General features: G+C 41.0%; 1 protein-coding gene across 3 annotated transcripts in view; it reads left to right on the top strand.

The window, feature by feature from the left end:
- Positions 1-5056: 5056 nt before the first annotated feature.
- Positions 5057-23166, top strand: part of LOC135465623 (sorting nexin-16-like) — a 55702-nt gene continuing 37592 nt past the window's right edge. For 2 of the 3 annotated variants that reach the window (XR_010444047.1, XM_064742901.1), the window contains exons 1-5: positions 5058-6375; positions 14067-14153; positions 15245-15393; positions 16602-16671; positions 17023-17159. Coding sequence is in view for 2 of the 3 variants with exons in the window: in XM_064742901.1 (XP_064598971.1) it covers positions 5788-6375; positions 14067-14153; positions 15245-15393; positions 16602-16671; positions 17023-17159 (1031 nt within the window). In the remaining variant the exon portion in view is untranslated. Of the gene's footprint in view, positions 6376-14066; positions 14154-15244; positions 15394-16601; positions 16672-17022; positions 17160-23166 lie in introns of all 3 variants that reach the window. The other variant, XM_064742902.1, reaches the window with a different exon arrangement.

Below are 23166 nucleotides of genomic sequence, written 5' to 3'. Positions count from 1 at the left end.
GTACCCATGTTGTAGAACCCCTTATGAACTTGGCCAATCACAAGCGCTGAAACCGTCATGTGATAAGTGGCTATTAGCTCTCGATTGTCAGTGTGGTTTCTTATAGTGGATAGGCAGATAACAATGCAATAAATTGGATTTTGCGGTTAGTTAAAGTGTTAAGCTGATGCATTTTGAACCACACATTTATGAGCAGGGAACTGAGAAAGGCTGCCCGTGTCACAATGCGTATATGTTGTACAGGAGGCAGCAGTAACTTGTCAGGGTGAGCTGGCAAGAAAACTGCCTCGGGACAATCATTGCTTGAAGAAAAATATTGTGACTGCATTATTTCTTTAGCAAAGTCAGATTTATTACGAAAATATCACCCCAAAATCTGGATGAAGGGGTCTGTTAGCAATCAGAATGTCCTGCTATTTTGGGTTAATTCCCTCATGGAGGTGGAATAGATTCTATATACTTCATGATTACCTGAAGTTACTACAGCCAGCTAGGCCAAATGCTTACACCCATGGAGGACGAGGACGTGCAGGACCACTGAAACAAGACGCCTGTGTCCACGAACATCGCCTTGACCGAAACTAAAAGAAACAGCGGCTCTTTGAACACGGAAAAGAACTGATACTCTTTGGTTTGGTATCAATCGTTTTTGTTTGTATTTGCTCATTGTCACATTATTTAATACCGATGGTATGGTAGAGCTCCTAGGTTTTGTGACGTCACTCTAGATAGCTATAACATGGCAAAAATGGCGTCTGCAAATGAGTGGTTCGCTACAGATGATTGTTTGCTATTTATTTTGTTGATAAGCGGTGTAGAATTTGTAAAAATATTTTTAGAACATTTCTGGAATACTACTTTATGAATTAATTCAGCTTTAGTGGCTGACTTTATGTTCACTTTCCGCACCGCCAGCATTTCGGCGGCAAGGACTCGCCCTGGAATAAGAGGACACATTACATGACTGAAAATGGTTCAGTACGACGTAAACCTTAAGCATTCATTCATTCATTCATTCCGACCTGGTCGAATATCTTTCGGCATGGACCATTCATTTAAAGGGGGGCAACACGAATTCCTATACGGGTAATGTACGAGCTGCGCGAATTTGTTTGGTTATATTCTTTATAACCCGAACAGAAAAACAAATAGTGAATTACAGATTTTATTTCCCCCACAAAAATACTGCAAGACAGTCACGCAAGCAAAGGACGACATCAAGGTGGCCTCGCTTGCCAAACTCACAATAGCGTGGGCTAGAATGATGCAAATAGTCTCAAAGATGTTGAAAGGGTGTGATTTTTATATAATGACAATAGAAAACAAGTTTATTAGCAGTCATACATACAGGTCTTACCAGCCAGGAGCCGCATTATTCACGATAAACTGCGCTCACACCTAAGCTTGAGTGATAAAGCTTTAAAAAAACGCCATACGTATACCTGCATGGTGTTGTGAGTGAGTGAGTGAGTGCGTAGGGTTTAACGTCGTACTAAACAATTTTTCAGTCATACGACGACAAAGGAATCCTTAGAGTGCATATGTACCTAAGGTACTAAATGTGCCTCCTCGTTGCAGGACTCGTTTCCACCCCTCTGTTATCTAGTGCTGCTTCACTGCATGAGACGACTTACCGAAGTCGCCCACACGAAGCATTATACTGATACTGGTGAACCAGTCGTTCCCACTATACCCAGCCCCCTTAATGCTGAACGCCAAGCGAGGAAGCCACCACTTCCTCTTTTCAGGTCTTGGGTATGACTTGACCCAGAATCTGGGAGTAATGTAACAGATCTGTTATTTGAGTCCCAGCGAGGACTGACCCTGGATCTACCGCTCCCAAAAGCCAACACTCCACCAACTGAGCCATCGGGGCCGGTCACATGGTGTTTTGAAGACATGTATGCCTATCGCTCCACTGTATTGTGTATCGCTTTCTTGGTAAATCGTTGATATATTAATCTACTGTTACCTCAGTTTGAACATCTGTTGGAATTAAACCATAGAAGAAAAGGCATTTTGTTATTGTAATGTAAACCTTCCTCTGTTAAATGCCTCAACAGGAAAAATGAATGACTTAAACGGCCGGACTCAAATGACTCAAAACGCTTTGTGTAGGCTATCTTGTCTTCATGTGCACCTCAGGACGTGTAATAAGACAGCAGTCAAAAGATCTGGGGTGGGGGGTGGGGGGTGGGGGGCTACTCCGGTCTGGCGAAGTCATGCAGTGTCTCAGCACGTCACCTTGTCTATACCATATACAGGGCTAACAGCCAACTGACATCAAATCATGTGCAGCAATAAGTAAGATCTTGACCAATTTACAAGCCATGGAAGACTTGTCATTCAGCATACAGCCGTATCAGTTTGAGCCAAGAATCTACAACCGTTTAATAGAGGGATTTGATGGTGACAGCTCAGAGCATTCCAATATGGCCATTTGGGGAAAAGTTGGATTGCTTCTTTTCCGACACATGTAGTCCGTATTTAGGGCTTTTATCAACGATATCTGCGCATGTTCATCACCCTTGCTGGTTTGGCTGCGGTTTTGCGTCAGGCCGTTTGATTTATACCTGATGACATGCGGTGGTTTATTCATACTAAAGAACCTAACCGATGTCGAAGAAGTAAAAAGTTCGCTGTTCAAAACCAAGTTATTAATTTATGAATATTTGTTCATTTATTTGATTGGTGTTTTACGCCGTACTGTGAATAATTAAATGAGCAAGTAAAGTATGAGTGTCCTCTAGAGTGGGGCATAACGGACTAGCTAACTTTGGAGACTCAGGTGCGAGTCTCAGCAGTTCTATGTATAGTGTACAAGCGTAATATTCATAGCCACCAATGACACAGATAGCAGTACAACCGCGATGGTAGACTTACACAGGGGCATACCGGTGTGAGAAAGGCACAAATAGCAATTTTTTTCACTTCTATATAGTGTTTTCAATAACCTGATGAATTTTAACTATAAGGTACACATGGTTTTAACGTATAAAAACAGTTGTTAGGAAGAATTAGAAAGACTTCAATAGAAAATGAATTCAATTTGTTGCTTTAATGGAGTTAACTTCATTTACAAGTACCAAGTCATGCAAGTCTTAACAAGGACTTCACACAAACATAAACTCTGATGTGTGACTTTGGTTTTAATTTTTAATATGTAGGCCAATGAATGGTTTTAATACTGAATATATTTTTCAGCTTAAAAGTAAAATATATAATAAGCCCCTATATGGATTCCAATATGATTTCAGACAAAAGTCCCGTGACATTCATATATATTTCATTATTAATATAATTCATTTTCCTGAAAAATGTATCTTTTCATTGCTCACTAACCTAAAGAGCCCCTCTTCTCTTCCGTTTCTTTTTAGTTTCATAAACTATATACACACACACAGACACGCACACACACACATACACACACAGCATACAGCAAGGTCAGCGGTTGCAATATCCTAGATCACTATAAACTCCTTTGTTAAAACCAGATATTGCAGATACTTTTGTTGATACCTTTTCCTTCACTGTCTTTTATCCGTGTTGTTTTTTGTTAAATAAAATGTTTCTGTGTACATGTCATTGTGTTAAGCAACTTGTCATGCACTGATTTAAAACAGAGGCGATAAGTGACGGACTGTTCCATGGTTAAATTACTAGCTTTACAGTGCTTGAATACACGGCATTTAAGTCTTTGTTGTTCGTTTTAATACATGCAGTGAACGTGGAAGAGTTTTTACAATAAAATTTTACAACGAGATGTCAAATATAAGCCAGATTAGAATCCGCTCTATATTTAGGCATGTAGGCCTAGTTTATGACATGTTTTCAGCTTGGATATAATTTTACAATATTTATGGGAGAAAATAATATGTAAAGGGCTGAGAGTTCAATTTGTCATCGTGAACTACCCTTTTAGGCTGCTATGAAAATGCACAAAAAACACTCTTCATATACCTTAAACATCATACATCATATACGTTTATATAAATAATGTGTTTTTCCCATGTTTCCCCTGATTTGCTATGATTGTTGTTTAGAAATCAAATTGGCATTTTTTTTTTTGTTTAATAGACTGAAGAGTGTTGGCCTAAATTACGAACTGGCTAATTTTCTTTGAAGTTGATATTTTTCAAAAGAAGCTCCCCAATCGTTTACCTGTTGGTCTTTTTATGAGGTTGATGGCCTAGTCGTGATTGCAACAAATGCAACTTTGCAATTATAGGCAGCCTCACAATCTTTGAGCACTGAGGGGTAAAAACATGCTTACCACAGATCAAAGGTGATGGAAATTTTGTCCGACCTCTTGGATAACTAATGTTGTACAAATAGCTATATCCAACCATGAAGACCGTACAACAATTAGCATAAGCTGTGGCGCAAAATTCACGTTTGCCTCGCCTCTCCCCGACGCGTTATGCCACACTCTCCCCAAAACGTGAGAATCAGTCTTGATTACAGCAGAAAACAACAATATAGGAGACTTTCTTCTGCCTCTTTGTTAATTATTCGGCTGTTTCCTGGACAACTTACCAGAGTAGGTCTGTCTCACGTGCAGGCCTAACTTTTTTTGGTGCCGACCATCAGTAAATGCCACAAACACAGCCTCCTAGCGACACTGTATATATTCATAAAATACTATTTTTTTAAATATTACACCAGAAATGACCATGTTTGATGTTGTGGTGAATTGTCCACTTCCTAAAGACCAACGATTTTCGTCATGATAAATAAAAAAATTAAATAATGCAATCTAAATGCTTACCGGTCTACTAAAAGTAAAGGCCTTCCATGTACTATTTATGGCGTACTGCTGTGTAAAGCGAAATGCAGAGAGCGACGCATGCGCTGTAAGGAGCATAGGGCTTTCATTGGGAGGGCAGAAATCAGACAAAGGGGGTATTACTCTGTAAGTGATAGTTTCACAGTTATCTCCCCCTGTTAGATGTCGCTTTCGGTTTATTTCCGTTGATAAAAAAAGCAAACAAGTCACATGCTGGGTTCCATTAACAATAGACAAAAGTAGGTCATTTTGTGTGTGTCAGCTGTTGAACTGGAAGCGTTAATGATCACGAGAATGACAGATGATAAACACAGTGGCTGACATGATGCATTATCGAGAAACGGACGTCAGGTGAAAGCCGAACGTAACCAGAAAGATTAACACTCATTTTCAACAACAAGACATTCTGTTTCTTCTAACTGTGGATTTTCTGATGAAGACAGTTCAGCTTTTGTTTTGTAGCGGTGGATTATACCTTCTTCGGTTCATGCCTTACTGATGTTCTCATACTTTGTGCAGTGTTTTCAAGAAGAGTTCCAACTAAACTGTCATATTATGGGAAAATCCCGCTCCTGTTGAAATTGAAAGACTGCCCGCCTAAACTAAGACGGTGCAACAAGATACTTTCATACTAGCGGACTCCCTTGTTAGTTATTGTCAACTTTATGCGGGCCGAGTAGCAGCTGGCACTCCGTTCAGTTTTGTCATTTGCGTGTCAAGGCCGTGTTGTTGGGGACTGAACTGTGAAGTTTAAGGTGCTGGAATTTGTAGTTTCTAAAAATAACGGCCCCCAATGATCAGTAACAGATCAGGTTATGAAAAGGATTAGTAAGTATTGTTGTGGCTGATAGGCTATGAGGGAAGGTGATCAAGGAATGAAAGGTGCTTTGTGTGACCCTCTAGGGGGCATGCCCAGTAACTTGTTACCTGTACCTGACTGGTAAACTCTGTTATAGTATCCATAAATCTTTCCTCAAAGACTTCTGCCATTGAATACTACCATGGCTTATGCAAGTGGGGATAACCTTAGCACTGGCCCCTTGGGGCACAGTGACAAACATTACCAGTCAGACGGGTGCCTGGACTCTGGGGTAGAGGGCATACCAGAGAAAGGTGGGCAGGAGGAAGAGCTTATATCCTCTACAGGTGGACGACGAACCACCTCTCTAAGCAAAGTGCCTCTGTCTCTCTATAATGCTCAAAACCTTACCCCATCTCCAGAAATGGCCACTAAACATGTCGTCATGCTAGGGAGTGAGGATAGGAACTTTGACGCTCCTGCAACTCCTGAGTCTGCAAACTCGACAGGAAGGCCACCATTTCCGCTGACGAGTACACCTGTTCAGTCTGGGGGTATAATCCCAACTCCTACAACCTGTGATTACGATGTGGGTAAAGAACAAGTCCGTTTTTCCGCCAGTTGTAAAGATGACGACGGAAGTCTTCAAGGTTCTGCAGGGAATTTACAACAAGTGTTGTTGGAACAGAGTGGTGAAAGAGGTGGCTGTGTGGTACAGGTACTTGACCCCAGTGAAATACAGGTGCCCATTAGAGGCTATGAGATCATGGAACAACGGGCTCGCTTTACCGTAAGTCTCTCGTGTTGCACACAGTCATGTTTATAATTCATTTTGATTGTTGTTGAATGCCATACTCAAGAATATTTCACTTACAGGATTGGTAGTCAGTATTGTAGGTGGAGGAATCTGGAGTGACCAGCGTAAACCACTTACCTTTGGCAAATTGCAGACCAACTTTTCCACATTTGAGGAAAGATATGGACACAGTATTGACCAGTGGTCTTTAATGGACATTTAACATTCGGTCAAACACTGACACTTTCATCCACGAGTAGGCCTGTGTGCTTTTTGTCCTGGTAAAAAAGTATAATTGCAAGAAGCACAGTGCATTTGTACAGACTGTTTACTCACATGGTCTAGCTTATATGTACATGTGGCTTTGGACTAGTGTTATCTGCCTGACTGAGTCAGCATTATGTAAATACAAAATGTGAATAAAACTCCATTGCCCAGCTATGTACACGTAACTGTTAGCAGTGATGTATAGAGGACCCCTCAGTGTACATGTACACGTGACTGTTAGCAGTGATGTATAGGGATCCCCTCAGCGTACAAGTAACTGTTAGCAGTGATGTATAGGGATCCCCTCAGCGTACAAGTAACTGTTAGCAGTGATGTATAGGGATCCCCTCAGCGTACAAGTAACTGTTAGCAGTGATGTATAGAAACCCCTCAGCATACATGTACACGTAACTGTTAGCAGTGTTGTATAGAAAACCCCTCAGCGTACAAGTAACTGTTAGCAGTGATGTATAGAAGCCCCTCAGCATACATGTACACGTAACTGTTAGCAGTGTTGTATAGAAAACCCCTCAGCGTACAAGTAACTGTTAACAGTGATGTATAGAGAACCCCTCAGCGTACATGTAACTGTTAGCAGTGATGTATAGAAACCCCTCAGCATACATGTACACGTAACTGTTAGCAGTGTTGTATAGAAAACCCCTCAGCGTACATGTAACTGTTAGCAGTGATGTATAGAGAACCCCTCAGCGTACATGTAACTGTTAGCAGTGATGTATAGAGAACCCCTCAGCATACATGTAACTGTTAGCAGTGATGTATAGAAAACCCCTCAGCATACATGTAACTGTTAGCAGTGATGTATAGAGAACCCCTCAGCATACATGTAACTGTTAGCAGTGATGTATAGAAAACCCCTCAGCGTACATGTAACTGTTAGCAGTGATGTATAGAAAACCCATCAGCGTACATGTAACTGTTAGCAGTGATGTATAGAAAACCCCTCAGCGTACATGTAACTGTTAGCAGTGATGTATAGAAAACCCCTCAGCATACAAGTAACTGTTAGCAGTGATGTATAGAAAACCCCTCAGTGTACATGTAACTGTTAGCAGTGATGTATAGAAAACCCCTCAGCGTACAAGTAACTGTTAGCAGTGATGTATAGAGAACCCCTCAGCGTACAAGTAACTGTTAGCAGTGATGTATAGAGAACCCCTCAGCATACATGTAACTGTTAGCAGTGATGTATAGAAAACCCCTCAGCGTACAAGTAACTGTTAGCAGTAATGTATAGAAAACCCCTCAGCGTACAAGTAACTGTTAGCAGTGATGTATAGAGAACCCCTCAGCATACATGTAACTGTTAGCAGTGATGTATAGAAAACCCCTCAGTGTACATGTAACTGTTAGCAGTGATGTATAGAAAACCCCTCAGCGTACAAGTAACTGTTAGCAGTGATGTATAGAGAACCCCTCAGCGTACATGTAACTGTTAGCAGTGATGTATAGAGAACCCCTCAGCATACATGTAACTGTTAGCAGTGATGTATAGAGAACCCCTCAGCGTACATGTAACTGTTAGCAGTGATGTATAGAAAACCCCTCAGCGTACATGTAACTGTTAGCAGTGATGTATAGAAAACCCCTCAGCGTACATGTAACTGTTAGCAATGATGTATAGAAAACCCCTCAGCGTACAAGTAACTGTTAGCAGTGATGTATAGAAAACCCCTCAGCATACATGTAACTGTTAGCAGTGATGTATAGAAAACCCCTCAGCGTACAAGTAACTGTTAGCAGTGATGTATAGAAAACCCCTCAGCATACATGTAACTGTTAGCAGTGATGTATAGAAAACCCCTCAGCGTACAAGTAACTGTTAGCAGTGATGTATAGAGAACCCCTCAGCGTACAAGTAACTGTTAGCAGTGATGTATAGAGAACCCCTCAGCGTACAAGTAACTGTTAGCAGTGATGTATAGAGAACCCCTCAGCATACATGTAACTGTTAGCAGTGATGTATAGAGAACCCCTCAGCATACATGTAACTGTTAGCAGTGATGTATAGAGAACCCCTCAGCGTACATGTAACTGTTAGCAGTGATGTATAGAAAACCCCTCAGCGTACATGTAACTGTTAGCAGTGATGTATAGAGAACCCCTCAGCGTACATGTAACTGTTAGCAGTGATGTATAGAAAACCCCTCAGCGTACATGTAACTGTTAGCAGTGATGTATAGAAAACCCCTCAGCGTACATGTAACTGTTAGCAGTGATGTATAGAAAACCCCTTAGCGTACATGTAACTGTTAGCAGTGATGTACAGAGAACCCCTCAGCATACATGTAACTGTTAGCAGTGATGTATAGAGAACCCCTCAGCATACATGTAACTGTTAGCAGTGATGTATAGAGAACCCCTCAGCATACATGTAACTGTTAGCAGTGATGTATAGAAAACCCCTCAGCATACATGTAACTGTTAGCAGTGATGTATAGAGAACCCCTCAGCATACATGTAACTGTTAGCAGTGATGTATAGAGAACCCCTCAGCATACATGTAACTGTTAGCAGTGATGTATAGAGAACCCAAATTCTTCAACCACCACTGCGACCAATATATTCAAACTTTCTTATAGAGAACCATGGTGTGTACAGAAATAATCGGGGTAGTTTTATAAAGCTTGCATCTTTAGTGACACAAACAAATCATTTTCATGATAATTTTATGCATAAATTCCATTGAAAAAAGTGCTTTAGAGGTCGAAAATGTTGAAGATTTACAGCGGGTATTATGTGGACACAGTACGTGTGTGAATGGTCAGAGTGCCATGACCACGTATATGTAGCCTGTGTAAGTATTAAATTGTCAAACCTTAAATAGACCATGTATATGTATGCGAATAGTTCCTTGACTACATAGATAATTGCTGAGCATTATGGATGCGAAGCATACATAAACAGATCACGCGTAGTTCCATGATGTAGTATGTATATTATGTATAAATGTAAAAATGTGTATTCATGTTCCACATCTATTTATTTCCTGCCATGTAAGTGTTGCATGTTTTGCACAAGAGTCAATTAGCTGCCAAATATGAGCTGTGCAGTAGCGTAATCAGTATAAGATGACCTCGATTTAATAATTACATATCCAAGCCTCAAAGAGAAGGAAGCTAGAAATACAAAATTTGACAGTTTTTCTTCACTGAACTGGAACTATATGTATAGATTATGAGTCATGCATGCGACAGCAACTTTAATGGTGAAATTTTGGGTAGCACTGTGCTGTACACCAGTGTTATGTCTACCTGATATCAGTGACGTGAGTTGATATGTATAAGTCAGGATTGTAATTATCTCCAGTTGTCTGAGTCTACCTGTGTCTACTTGACATGAGCCGATACATATGCTGCATGATTGTATTTACCTCCAGCTACATGAGTCTACCTGTGTCTACCTGACATGAGCCGATACATATGCTGCATGATTGTATTTACCTCCAGCTACATGAGTCTACCTGTGTCTACCTGACATGAGCCGATACATATGTGGCACGATTGTATTTACCTTCAGCTACATGAGTCTACCTGTGTCTACCTGACATGAGCCGATACAAATGCGGCATGATTGTATTTACCTCCTGCTACATGAGTCTACCTGTGTCTACCTGACATGAACCGATACATATGCGGCATGATTGTATTTACCTCCTGCTACATGAGCCTACCTGTGCCTACCTGACATGAGCCGATACATATGCGGGATGATTGTATGTACCTCCTGCTACATGAGCCTACCTGTGTCTACCTGACATGAGCCGATACATATGCTGCATGACTGTATTTACCTCCTGCTACATGAGTCTACCTGTGTCTACCTGACATGAACCGATACATATGCGGGATGAATGTATGTACCTCCTGCTACATGAGCCTACCTGTGTCTACCTGACATGAGCCGATACATATGCGGCATGATTGTATTTGCCTTCAGCTACATGAGTCTACCTGTGCCTACCTGACATGAGCCGATACATATGCGGCATGATTGTATGTACCTCCTGCTACATGAGTCTACCTGAGTCTACCTGACATAAACCGATATATATGCGGCATGATTGTATTTACCTCCTGCTACATGAGTCTACCTGTGTCTACCAGACATGAACCGATACATATGCGGCATGATTGTATTTACCTCCTGTTACATGAGTCTACCTGTGTCTACCTGACATGAACCGATACATATGCGGTATGATTGTATGTACCTCCTGCTACATGAGTCTACCTGTGTCTACCTGACATGAGCCGATACATATGCGGGATGATTGTATTTACCTCCTGCTACATGAGTCTACCTGTGTCTACCTGACATGAACCGATACATATGCTGCATGACTGTATGTACCTCCAGCTACATGAGTCTACCTGTGTCTACCTGACATGAGCTGATACATATGCGGCATGACTGTATGTACCTCCTGCTACATGAGCCTACCTGTGTCTACCCGACATGAGCCGATATATATGTGGCACGATTGTATTTACCTTCAGCTACATGAGTCTACCTGTGTCTACCTGACATGAGCCGATACATATGCGGCATGATTGTATTTACCTCCTGCTACATGAGTCTACCTGTGTCTACCTGACATGAACCGATACATATGCGGCATGATTGTATTTACCTCCTGCTACATGAGCCTACCTGTGCCTACCTGACATGAGCCGATACATATGCGGGATGATTGTATGTACCTCCTGCTACATGAGCCTACCTGTGTCTACCTGACATGAGCCGATACATATGCTGCATGATTGTATTTACCTCCAGCTACTTGAGTCTACCCGTGTCTACCTGACATGAGCAGATACATATGCGGCATGATTGTATTTACCTCCTGCTACATGAGCCTACCTGTGTCTACCTGACATGAGCCGATACATATGTGGCACGATTGTATTTACCTTCAGCTACATGAGTCTACCTGTGTCTACCTGACATGAGCCGATACATATGCGGCATGATTGTATGTACCTCCTGCTACATGAGTCTACCTGTGTCTACCTGACATGAGCCGATACATATGCGGCATGATTGTATTTACCTCCTGCTACATGAGTCTACCTGTGTCTACCTGACATGAGCCGATACATATGTGGTATGATTGTATGTACCTCCTGCTACATGAGTCTACCTGTGTCTACCTGACATGAACCGATACATATGCGGTATGATTGTATGTACCTCCTGCTACATGAGTCTACCTGTGTCTACCTGACATGAACCGATACATATGCGGCATGATTGTATTTACCTCCTGCTACATGAGTCTACCTGTGTCTACCTGACATGAACCGATACATATGCGGCATGACTGTATGTACCTCCTGCTACATGAGTCTACCTGTGTCTACCTGACATGAGCTGATACATATGCGGCATGACTGTATGTACCTCCTGCTACATGAGCCTACCTGTGTCTACCTGACATGAGCCGATACATATGTGGCACGATTGTATTTACCTTCAGCTACATGAGTCTACCTGTGTCTACCTGACATGAGCCGATACATATGCGGCATGATTGTATTTACCTCCTGCTACATGAGTCTACCTGTGCCTACCTGACATGAGCCGATACATATGCGGCATGATTGTATTTACCTCCTGCTACATGAGCCTACCTGTGCCTACCTGACATGAGCCGATACATATGCTGCATGATTGTATTTACCTCCAGCTACATGAGTCTACCTGTGTCTACCTGACATGAGCCGATACATATGCGGCATGATTGTATTTACCTCCTGCTACATGAGCCTACCTGTGTCTACCTGACATGAGCCGATACATATGCGGCACGATTGTATTTACCTTCAGCTACATGAGTCTACCTGTGTCTACCTGACATGAGCCAATACATATGCGGCATGATTGTATGTACCTCCTGCTACATGAGTCTACCTGTGTCTACCTGACATGAGCCGATACATATGCGGCATGATTGTATTTACCTTCAGCTACATGAGCCTACCTGTGTCTACCTGACATGAGCCGATACATATGCGGCATGATTGTATTTACCTCCTACTACATGAGCCTACCTGTGTCTACCTGACATGAGCCGATACATATGCGGCATGATTGTATTTACCTTCAGCTACATGAGTCTACCTGTGTCTACCTGACATGAGCCGATACATATGTGGCACGATTGTATTTACCTTCAGCTACATGAGTCTACCTGTGTCTACCTGACATGAGCCGATACATATGCTGCATGATTGTATTTACCTCCAGCTACATGAGTCTACCTGTGTCTACCTGACATGAGCCGATACATATGCGGCATGATTGTATTTACCTCCTGCTACATGAGCCTACCTGTGTCTACCTGACATGAGCCGATACATATGTGGCACGATTGTATTTACCTTCAGCTACATGAGTCTACCTGTGTCTACCTGACATGAGCCGATACATATGCGGCATGATTGTATGTACCTCCTGCTACATGAGTCTACCTGTGTCTACCTGACATGAGCCGATACATATGCGGCATGATTGTATTTACCTTCAGCTACATGAGCCTACCTGTGTCTACCTGACATGAGCCGATACATATGCGGCATGATTGTATTTACCTCCTACTACATGAGCCTACCTGTGTCTACCTGACATGAGCCGATACATATGTGGCACGATTGTATTTACCTTCAGCTACATGAGTCTACCTGTGTCTACCTGACATGAGCCGATACATATGCTGCATGATTGTATTTACCTCCAGCTACATGAGTCTACCTGTGTCTACCTGACATGAGCCGATACATATGCGGCATGATTGTATTTACCTCCTGCTACATGAGCCTACCTGTGTCTACCTGACATGAGCCGATACATATGTGGCACGATTGTATTTACCTTCAGCTACATGAGTCTACCTGTGTCTACCTGACATGAGCCAATACATATGCGGCATGATTGTATGTATCTCCTGCTACATGAGTCTACCTGTGTCTACCTGACATGAGCCGATACATATGCGGCATGATTGTATTTACCTCCTGCTACATGAGCCTACCTGTGTCTACCTGACATGAGCCGATACATATGCTGCATGATTGTATTTACCTTCAGCTACATGAGCCTACCTGTGTCTACCTGACATGAGCCGATACATATGCGGCATGATTGTATTTACCTCCTGCTACATGAGCCTACCTGTGTCTACCTGACATGAGCCGATACATATGTGGCACGATTGTATTTACCTTCAGCTACATGAGTCTACCTGTGTCTACCTGACATGAGCCGATACATATGCGGGATGATTGTATGTACCTCCTGCCACATGAGCCTACCTGTGTTTGCTTGACAGGAGTCAGTAGGTTCATATGTATGTCATGATTGTATGTATCTCCAGGAGTTTACCGGTATATTTTCAGGTGTTCAAGATACAGGTTTGCCGGTCGTCACATGACAGCTGGTATGTGTTCAGACGTTATACTGACTTCGTACAGCTCAATGACAAGGTGAGGCAAACAGAGCTCATGTACCTATATTTAACTGCGTATGTTGTGTACACAGGTACACGGCCTGTGTAGTGATGAATTTTAGGATTATAGTTATTTTATCTGTTATATGACAGTATCACAACGTTTTGTTACCCTAACGTTGTAATATGACTGCTCATAATGCAAGAAATTATAAAAATACCTATTTTACAAAATACAGTAAAATGTATTTATTAAATATGCAGTTTCTCTTGGCTTTCTACCCTAATTTGTTTAAAATGCTACCTGAAAAGACAAGAGCTTCTGAGGTAGTAGAAAATGTAGTGCTGCTAAACCGCAACTCTCCACCTTTACTATACAAAGTCATTCAAAGTGACTAAAACACAACTTCAGCTGTTTACACTTTAGGGATGTCTGGGGCCTAGGTGGTCGGCTAGATCTGTCCCTGTAAATGAAATATGCTTCAGTACAGGATAAAAACATCAATAAAATAAATAAATTTAAAAAATCATTATCCCCCGACGTTTTGGTAGGCCTTAAATTCCTCAACCTTTTCACATATGAAAGAGCAATTTTCAGTGCAATTTATGCGCATTTTTAATTTTATTTTGGAGAGAAAATTGGCAGATTTCAGGGCTTCACAAAACATATGACTTTATCCGTCCTTCACAATATGGTTGGATAAGCACCTCGCAAACATGCAAAAAGGTTAATGAATTACAGTAGCATCATTTTTCAATAAATAGTCCTAGGTACTTGTTACTTTGAGGTGTAAGCCTCATGTATTTATCTAAAGTAAAAGCTTTCCAAACTGTTTGGTCAGGTTGGCATTATTTAGGTGTCTGCCTACAGCAGAAGTTTCTTAATGCTCAGTTGTATATTATGTACTAGTGCCTTAACAGGAGTTGTTTCCCAATTCTTTATTATAAAATGTGTGCTTGCAGTCAACCCTCTCTCAATTCCTCGGGAAAAAAATATTGAAAATAACTTTGTCTAATCCACAGAAAAAAAATACACAATGTGTTGTACCAGTTGTATATTTAAAAAAAAAATGTCTTGTTTTGCCTAAAGAACTGATCTGACCAGACCAATGAAAATGATTGTTTCAGCTGGCTATTTTGTTTCCTGGATTTCGATTGGCTCTTCCACCAAAGAAATGGTTTGGAGATAATTTCGACCCCAACTTTCTTGAAGATCGTACGTTAGGCCTGCAAGCATTCATTAATAACATCACCGGACACAAAGATGTTTGCAACAGGTGAGAGCTTAGATTCTGTATTTGTGGTGGTGGACTAGTACTAGTACCACAGTGTGATGGCCATTGACCAACATTTTATAATCAGCAATGTAAAAAGACCAAGTAAGGGTAAATTCAGTATACCATTGTTTAAAATTAACACTTGTCATCTGTCGAGAGGCCAGAGAAATTTTGGTTGTGCCAGTGAGCAAGCAATAGTCTGGGATATCTGGTTGTGACTGAATGGGGCGTCATGTCTGGTTGTGACTGAGTGAGGCCTCATGACTGGTTGTAACTGAATGGGGCATCATGTCAGGTTGTAACTGGGTGGGGCCTTATTTCTGGTTGTGACTGATTGGGGCATCATGTCTGGTTGTGACTGAGTGAGCCGCATGTCTGGTTGTGGTTGAATGGAGCCTTGTGTCTGATTGTGATTGAGGGAGGCCTCATGTCTGGTTGTGACTGGGTGAGGCCTTATTTCTGGTTGTGACTGATGGGGGCCTCATGTCTGATTGTGAATGAATGGGGCCTCGTGTTTGATTGTGACTGAGTAAGGTGTGATGTCTGGTTGTGACTATGTCAGGCGTCATGCCTAGTTCTGACGTATGGGACCTCATGTCTGGTTGTGACTGAGTGGACCCTCAAGTCTGGATGTGACTGAGTGGAGCCTCAAGTCTGGTTGTGACTGAGAGGAGCCTCAAGTCTGGATGTGACTGAGTGGAGCCTCATGTCTGGTTGTGACTGAGTTGAGCCTCAAGTCTGGATGTGACTGAGTCGAGCCTCAAGTCTGGATGTGACTGAGTGGAGCCTCAAGTCTGGTTGTGACTGAGTGGAGCCTCAAGTCTGGATGTGACTGAGTGGAGCCTAAAGTCTGGTTGCGACTGAGTGGAGCCTCATGTCTGGTTGTGACTGAGTGGAGCCTCAAGTCTGGATGTGACTGAGTGGAGCCTCAAGTCTGGTTGTGACTGAGTGCGGCTGGTTCTCACACAAACAAGCGAACAAATACCTGCAACACCGGTATTGGTAAAAGAACTAGAATATGACAAGCTCATTGCAAGGCCATTAGACAGGTAGTTCTTGTCTATAACCCACATCCTTTTCCCATCCCGACTCTTTACTTCAGAGATTTTTGGTTAGATTTGTTTAGGTCAAATTAGGTTAGTGGCAATGCTTCACCCACAACAGTACATAATGGTTGTGATTAATGAAATTAAATTTGTTGTTTCCAGTCCTCCAGTGCGAGATTTCTTCTGTTTCGACGACCCACCAGGGCCACATGATAGCCTGGAAGAAAGTCGTGTAAGCATATATCTGTTTAGTTGTAACTTGTAAGTCAATATTCTAGAGTACGGAGTAAAGTACTGATCAAAAAAATGTTAATGTAAATTTAATCCTAATCAGGAGAGAGAGAAAGTTTCTTACCAAGGGGCCTTGCTTTGCTCTACACCCTCAAGTTTCCAGGTACCCTTCACTGCCGTCATAAAATTATTCTTTAGTGCAGCATTTAGTGACAATCAAAGAAATATGAATTTTTTAAAAAGTTTCCCATTTATGGTTCCTTTAAAATTATTCCTGTATAATTTCTAGTATCTCTTCAAAAAAATGATGCGTATCAGCTTTTTTTTAAGCATAATGTTTTTTTCTCCATAGTCACTTTGTGAAGCACTGGAGGAACAACTGTATAACACAAAAAAACTGCTTCAAGAAAGAGATGCAGAGATCAGTATTTTAACCGAGGAAAGGGATATGTACAAATGTCAGACTGAAGCGTTGCAGAGAGCATTACGGTAAGGGGACACAACTCTCTTCAACTTATTAAAGCAAAAGGGCAGATAACTCTACTCAGGAGACTAGATTACATGGATTTATTTACTGACACACATATGGTCACAGCAGAGTATAAGCCACTGTTGACGGAAGGCTACTGTTAGTAAACTCCTGAAAAACATTCAATACCAGTAGCTGGGGCAATGTAAAATCTGCGTTTATTCTGTGAGAGATCTGAATTTACTGATTGCAAGAGATATGCTATCTTCTGATTTTTAGAATACAGCCGCTAGATTGAAATTCTTTTGTAATGTTTTTACTTATGTGGCATTTCTCACCTTAAAAGAATGAATTTCTACTTTTTTTGAGGAATTTAACTCACACTATTATCATTGATGGCCAAGAATGGGTTGAGATCAGAAGCATTTGAATGGTGATGCTGGTTGATGCTATGTTTTCAAATTCATCTACTTCTGATTCAGCCTGAGCTTTACCTCAGATAACTAGCAAAAGGTTGGGGTGTCCGGTAGACTCTGGCCGGTTTCCTCCACCCTAAAAGTGACTGCCACCATATAAATCATTGCGGCTTAAAACATTGATGAGTAAATAAAGAACTCTTACCTGTAGAGGGATTGCTTGTATATGGACTATATGGGGCAAATGATACTCAAGAGGTTTTATTATTTTGTGACTGTCGCATGTGTGGGACCCTTCTGTGAAATGTGGCTCTTAATCATTGTTTGAATGTTTTCTCTTGCTGATTTGACTTTATTCTGTAAATTTCATGTTTCTGTTGAATCATCAGCTCCTGCATGTCATGATCATGATGTCATTGTTTTTCATCATGCTTCTTCACACACAGTTTAACCTCTTACTGCTATTCTGACTGCCTCATCTCTAGTCTAGCTATATTAACACAACTTGATACATTCTCAGTTCTATCAATTCTCATGACAAACCTGTCTGCTTAACTGTTGGCCTCCATGATATACTCCGAGTTGTCATGGAGAAAGAAAGAAGAATTACACAAATCAGGGAACAGAAACCAGTAGTCATACTCTGAAATAAAGGTAGTAAAGATGTTAAGACAGTTTAAGTCGAGCTGCTTCATTTGAACTTGAGATTTTTGATATTCCCACTATTGGAATGACCATTCTGTATACACAAAATGCAATGGGTTTGTCATGCCTATGTAGTTGTGGCAAAGATTGATAATCCCCACCATGCCTCATCTATGGCCAGGATTGATAACCCCACCATGCCTCATCTATGGCCAGGATTGATAATCCCCACCATGACTCATCTATGGCCAGGATTGATAATCCCCACCATGCCTCATCTATGGCCAGGATTGATAATCCCCAACATGCCTCATCTGTGGTGAGGATTGATAATCCCCACCATGCCTTATCTATGGCCAGGATTGATAATCCCCACCATGCCTTATCTATGGCCAGGATTGATAATCCCCACCATGCCTCATCTATGGCCAGAATTGATAATCCCCACCATGCCTCATCTGTGGCGAGGATTGATAATCCCCACCATGCCTTATTTATGGCCAGGATTGATAATCTCCACCATGCCTCGTCTGTGGCAAGGATTGATAATCCCCACCATGCCTCATCTATGGTGAGGATTGATAATCCCCACCATGCCTCATCTATGGCCAGGATTGATAATCCCCACCATGACTCATCTATGGCCAGGATTGATAATCCCCACCATGCCTCATCTATGGCCAGGATTGATAATCTCCACCATGCCTCGTCTGTGGCGAGGATTGATAATCCCCACCATGCCTCGTCTATGGTGAGGATTGATAATCCCCACCATGCCTCATCTATGGCCAGGATTGATAATCCCCACCATGCGTTATCTATGGCCCGGATTGATAATCCCCACCATGCCTCATCTGTGGCGAGGATTGATAATCCCCACCATGCCTTATTTATGGCCAGGATTGATAATCTCCACCATGCCTCGTCTGTGGCAAGGATTGATAATCCCCACCATGCCTCATCTATGGTGAGGATTGATAATCCCCACCATGCCTTATTTATGGCCAGGATTGATAATCTCCACCATGCCTCGTCTGTGGCAAGGATTGATAATCCCCACCATGCCTCATCTATGGTGAGGATTGATAATCCCCACCATGCCTCATCTATGGCCAGGATTGATAATCCCCACCATGACTCATCTATGGCCAGGATTGATAATCCCCACCATGCCTCATCTATGGCCAGGATTGATAATCCCCACCATGCCTCATCTGTGGCGAGGATTGATAATCCCCACCATGCCTCATCTCCCCACCCCTTTACACTGCTTTAGCAGTTTTATAGCTTGAATTGCAGCCGTATCTTGGGTTCCTCCGCATATAGTATATGTATACGTGTGTGTTCTGGTATCTACAAGCAGACTGTTTAGGCAGTTTCCTTAAATACGTTCTAGTCTTAATGTACATATACTGATAAAGGTTGTTATGCCAGATCGTCAATTTCCATCCTCTAAAACACATCTTACATTTCATTGCCTTCATCCACATTCCCACACCAAGCCATAAGTGGGTCAGTCAAATTATAATGAACAGGTAAATATAGCACTTGTAATTTCCCTCTGGACATGTTCATAGGCAGGTTGTGGCACATAATAATGAGATTAACTGTCGTTGGTTTGGATGGCTTTATACATTCTTGTTAATGTTAAGGATTTTTGCGCACTTTGAGTTGGGAACGTTTGGTCTTGTATGAAAAGAGTGCACTCAACAAGTCAGATTTAATGTCCAACCTATTAAGTCATATTATGACAAGGTTTCGCAAAGGTATGGAAAATAGCGAAGTTCTGGAAAATTCCTAAATTTAATAAATGCATTCGGAAAAATTTGCGTAATTACTGTTTGTCTTGCATGGTAAGGAATATGTGAAACCTGTTGATGAATTTGCAAGTTGGCTCATGTCTCATTGATAGATAATGGCTTAATCCCAAATTTGTGCGATAATATTACAGTATGCTACCATCATAACCAATGGCCATTGGTCAATGAAAGCGAATCTGAAAAAAAATACTGAAATGCTTCATGTTCATATTCAGAAAAACAACAGTTTTACTTTATAATTACAGAGGTACATAAACACCTCTCATGCCCCGCCTAAATTGTTTGTGCCCTAAACCTATTTCTGTTTTCTGTACCCCCAACCTCCCCCCCCCCCCCCCACCACCACTCAAACAAAAATTGACTAACTCTGCCTATTCCAAATGGCTGACCTTCTGCCTAATCCCGCCTACCTCTCAATTTCAGGCCAGAATGTAATGACTTCTCCACCAACCTGGTCATGTATGGTAAAGTAGAGCTTGAGCATGTCATCAACAAACTAATGCTGGATGTGTAAGCCTTTATGTGCTGTTGTTGTTGTCACCTCTCTCTGCCGTGGGCTTGTCACTGTCACTCTTTCTGATATATATATATATATATGTATGTTTATTTATATTTATTTTTTCCTTTGCATATATTTTTGCTTTTGAATATATATACATGTATGTTTTTTATTTGGTTTTCTGGCCATTTCTTGGGCTTCCTCTAAGACGCTGATAGTATGCTAAATGTCATGTGTACAGTTGCAACTTTTTTCATTACATCACATTCCATGGCTGTAGGTGTGGGCTGAATGCTGCTTGTTACAACAGGGCATGTTTTATTTTTTAGTTTTGTGTATGAGAATGGGGAAGATTTGAAATAACACTTTCGTCTAACAATTAATGAAGTGCATGAAAAATTATAATCAAACTTTAGTCTCAGTAAAGTACTCTCTTTAAATTTACTCTGTTAATTAAACAAATGTTTAAGTGAAAGAATTTTCTCATTTCTTTCATGAAATTAGTTGAAGTACAAATCAGACATTCATATAACCTATGAAACCCTAGACAGTAATTCATCACATGTTTATCTCAGAAGAAAATCTATGAGAAAATCTTTAAATTAGACTTTGTTTTATGCAAGTAGTTGAAAGAAACATAAAATCAGATAAAGCCATGGGATAAGGTTGAACGAGCCTCACATTGTTGATTTGACTTATGACTCATGACTCATGACTTCATTGGTAGAGGAAACCTAACGTAGGAAACCACCACACGTCTACAGGAAACTAGAATCATGTTTCAAAAATGTTGTATTCAGTGATTCACCATTTTATTATGCATTCGACAGGAAGAGTAAAATTGATATGATATCAGCACAACCGTGATATAATCATGAAATATTGAATACAAAAAAATTCATTTTTTGGATAAATGCCAGTCAGCTGTGCTTTATGCGAGAACAATCAGGATTCAGGGGGCAGTGCCTTAGACCGTGAGTCTGTGATGACCATTAATGGGAACCAGGTTCGGGGCTCGTCATTTTCCAGGGCCGTTTTGTCTTGTTATATCCTGCCTGGATATTTCTAACATCTTTCTGCAATATTCTATTTGCCTTGTTTCATTTAATCAGGCCATACCAGTTTAATGAGAGAGCCGACACTAACAAATTCAGAAACAGAAATAACATTAAAATCGAAAACAATGTTTTATTTGATTTGCCTAGTTTTTAAGGGCTTTTCATCACATTAGTATGTCTCTAACAAGAACAATTGAGGGGACAGTCTACAATGACTATAAAGTAAAAGTTCTGTTGTATTTTTCTACCCTCAGGCAGCATTGAAAGAATTCTGCCTGTAAAATAAAAATTTGAATAGGTGTGACCTTAACGGTAAATTAACTCGTTTCTACTACCTCACCCTAGCAGGTTGTGCTTTTCTAACATTGCTCTTCTTTGTAACATTGCTCTTCTTTCATTGCATCATCATTGGCATCATGTACATATCATGTTTTGTGTTCTTTAGTATAACTCAATAACGATATCTGTGTGTAGTGTGAAATACTAAGGGAGTGTGTGTTAGATTTTGGGGGACATTGTAATACAGCTGTATGCATGGTCAGAATTGAGTTTTCTGGTTTTAACCATATTGTATACATATATCAACTGAAAATATGTTAAAATTTGGAGCTTGGTTTGATGGTCAAGTACATTGTATTCTGCTGTAGGCCGTCAAACCTGTTTAACTGTAGAGTTAGAAGTGGTGTTTTAGCCCAGTGTGGCATGGTGTTTTATCGCTGTGTAGAATGATGTTTTATCCAGTTAGCAGCAGTGTTTTATCCAGTTAGGAGTAGTGTTTTATCCAGTTTTGGACAAGCGTAGCGTGGTGTTTTATCTAGTTAGCGGTGGTGTTTTAGACCAGTGTAGCAGTGGTGTTTTGTCGTAGTGTAGAATGATGTTTTATCCAGTTAGCAGTGGTGTTTTAGCCCAGTGTAGCAGTGGTGTTTTGTCGTAGTGTAGAATGATGTTTTATCCAGTTAGCAGTGGTGTTTTATTGCAGCGTAGAATGATGTTTTATCCAGTTACCAGCGGTGTTTTATCCAGTTAGGAGTAGTGTTTTATCCAGTTTTTGACAAGCGTAGCGTGGTGTTTTATCTAGTTAGCAGTGGTGTTTTAGACCAGTGTAGCAGTGGTGTTTTATCGTAGTGTAGAATGATGTTTTATCCAGTTAGCAGTGGTGTTTTATTGCAGCGTAGAATGATGTTTTATCCAGTTACCAGCGGTGTTTTTAGCCCAGTGTAGAATGATATTTTATCCAGTTACCAGGGGTGTTTTATCACAGTGTCGAATGATGTTTTATCCAGTTACCAGTGGTGTTTAATCCTATTAGGTATAGTGTTTTATCCAAGTGTAGCAAAGGTGTTTTGTCCAGTTAGCAATGGTGTTTTGTCCAATTAGCAGCAGTGTTTTATCCAGTCAGCAATAGTGTTTTATCCAATCAGCAGTGGTGTTTTCAAGTCAGCAATGGTGTTTTATCCACAAGTAATGTTGTTGTATCCAGTTAGCAGTGGTGTTTTATCCAGTTATCAGTGGTGTTTTAGTCCAGTTAGCAGTGGTGTTTTAGTCCAGGTTAGCATGATAATACTAATAGAGATAATCATTAATGAAAC

This window comes from Liolophura sinensis, chromosome 5 (assembly GCF_032854445.1).
Source record: "Liolophura sinensis isolate JHLJ2023 chromosome 5, CUHK_Ljap_v2, whole genome shotgun sequence".
NCBI classification, from domain to species: domain Eukaryota; kingdom Metazoa; phylum Mollusca; class Polyplacophora; order Chitonida; family Chitonidae; genus Liolophura; species Liolophura sinensis.
This window is presented reverse-complemented; position numbering and strand designations above follow the sequence as displayed.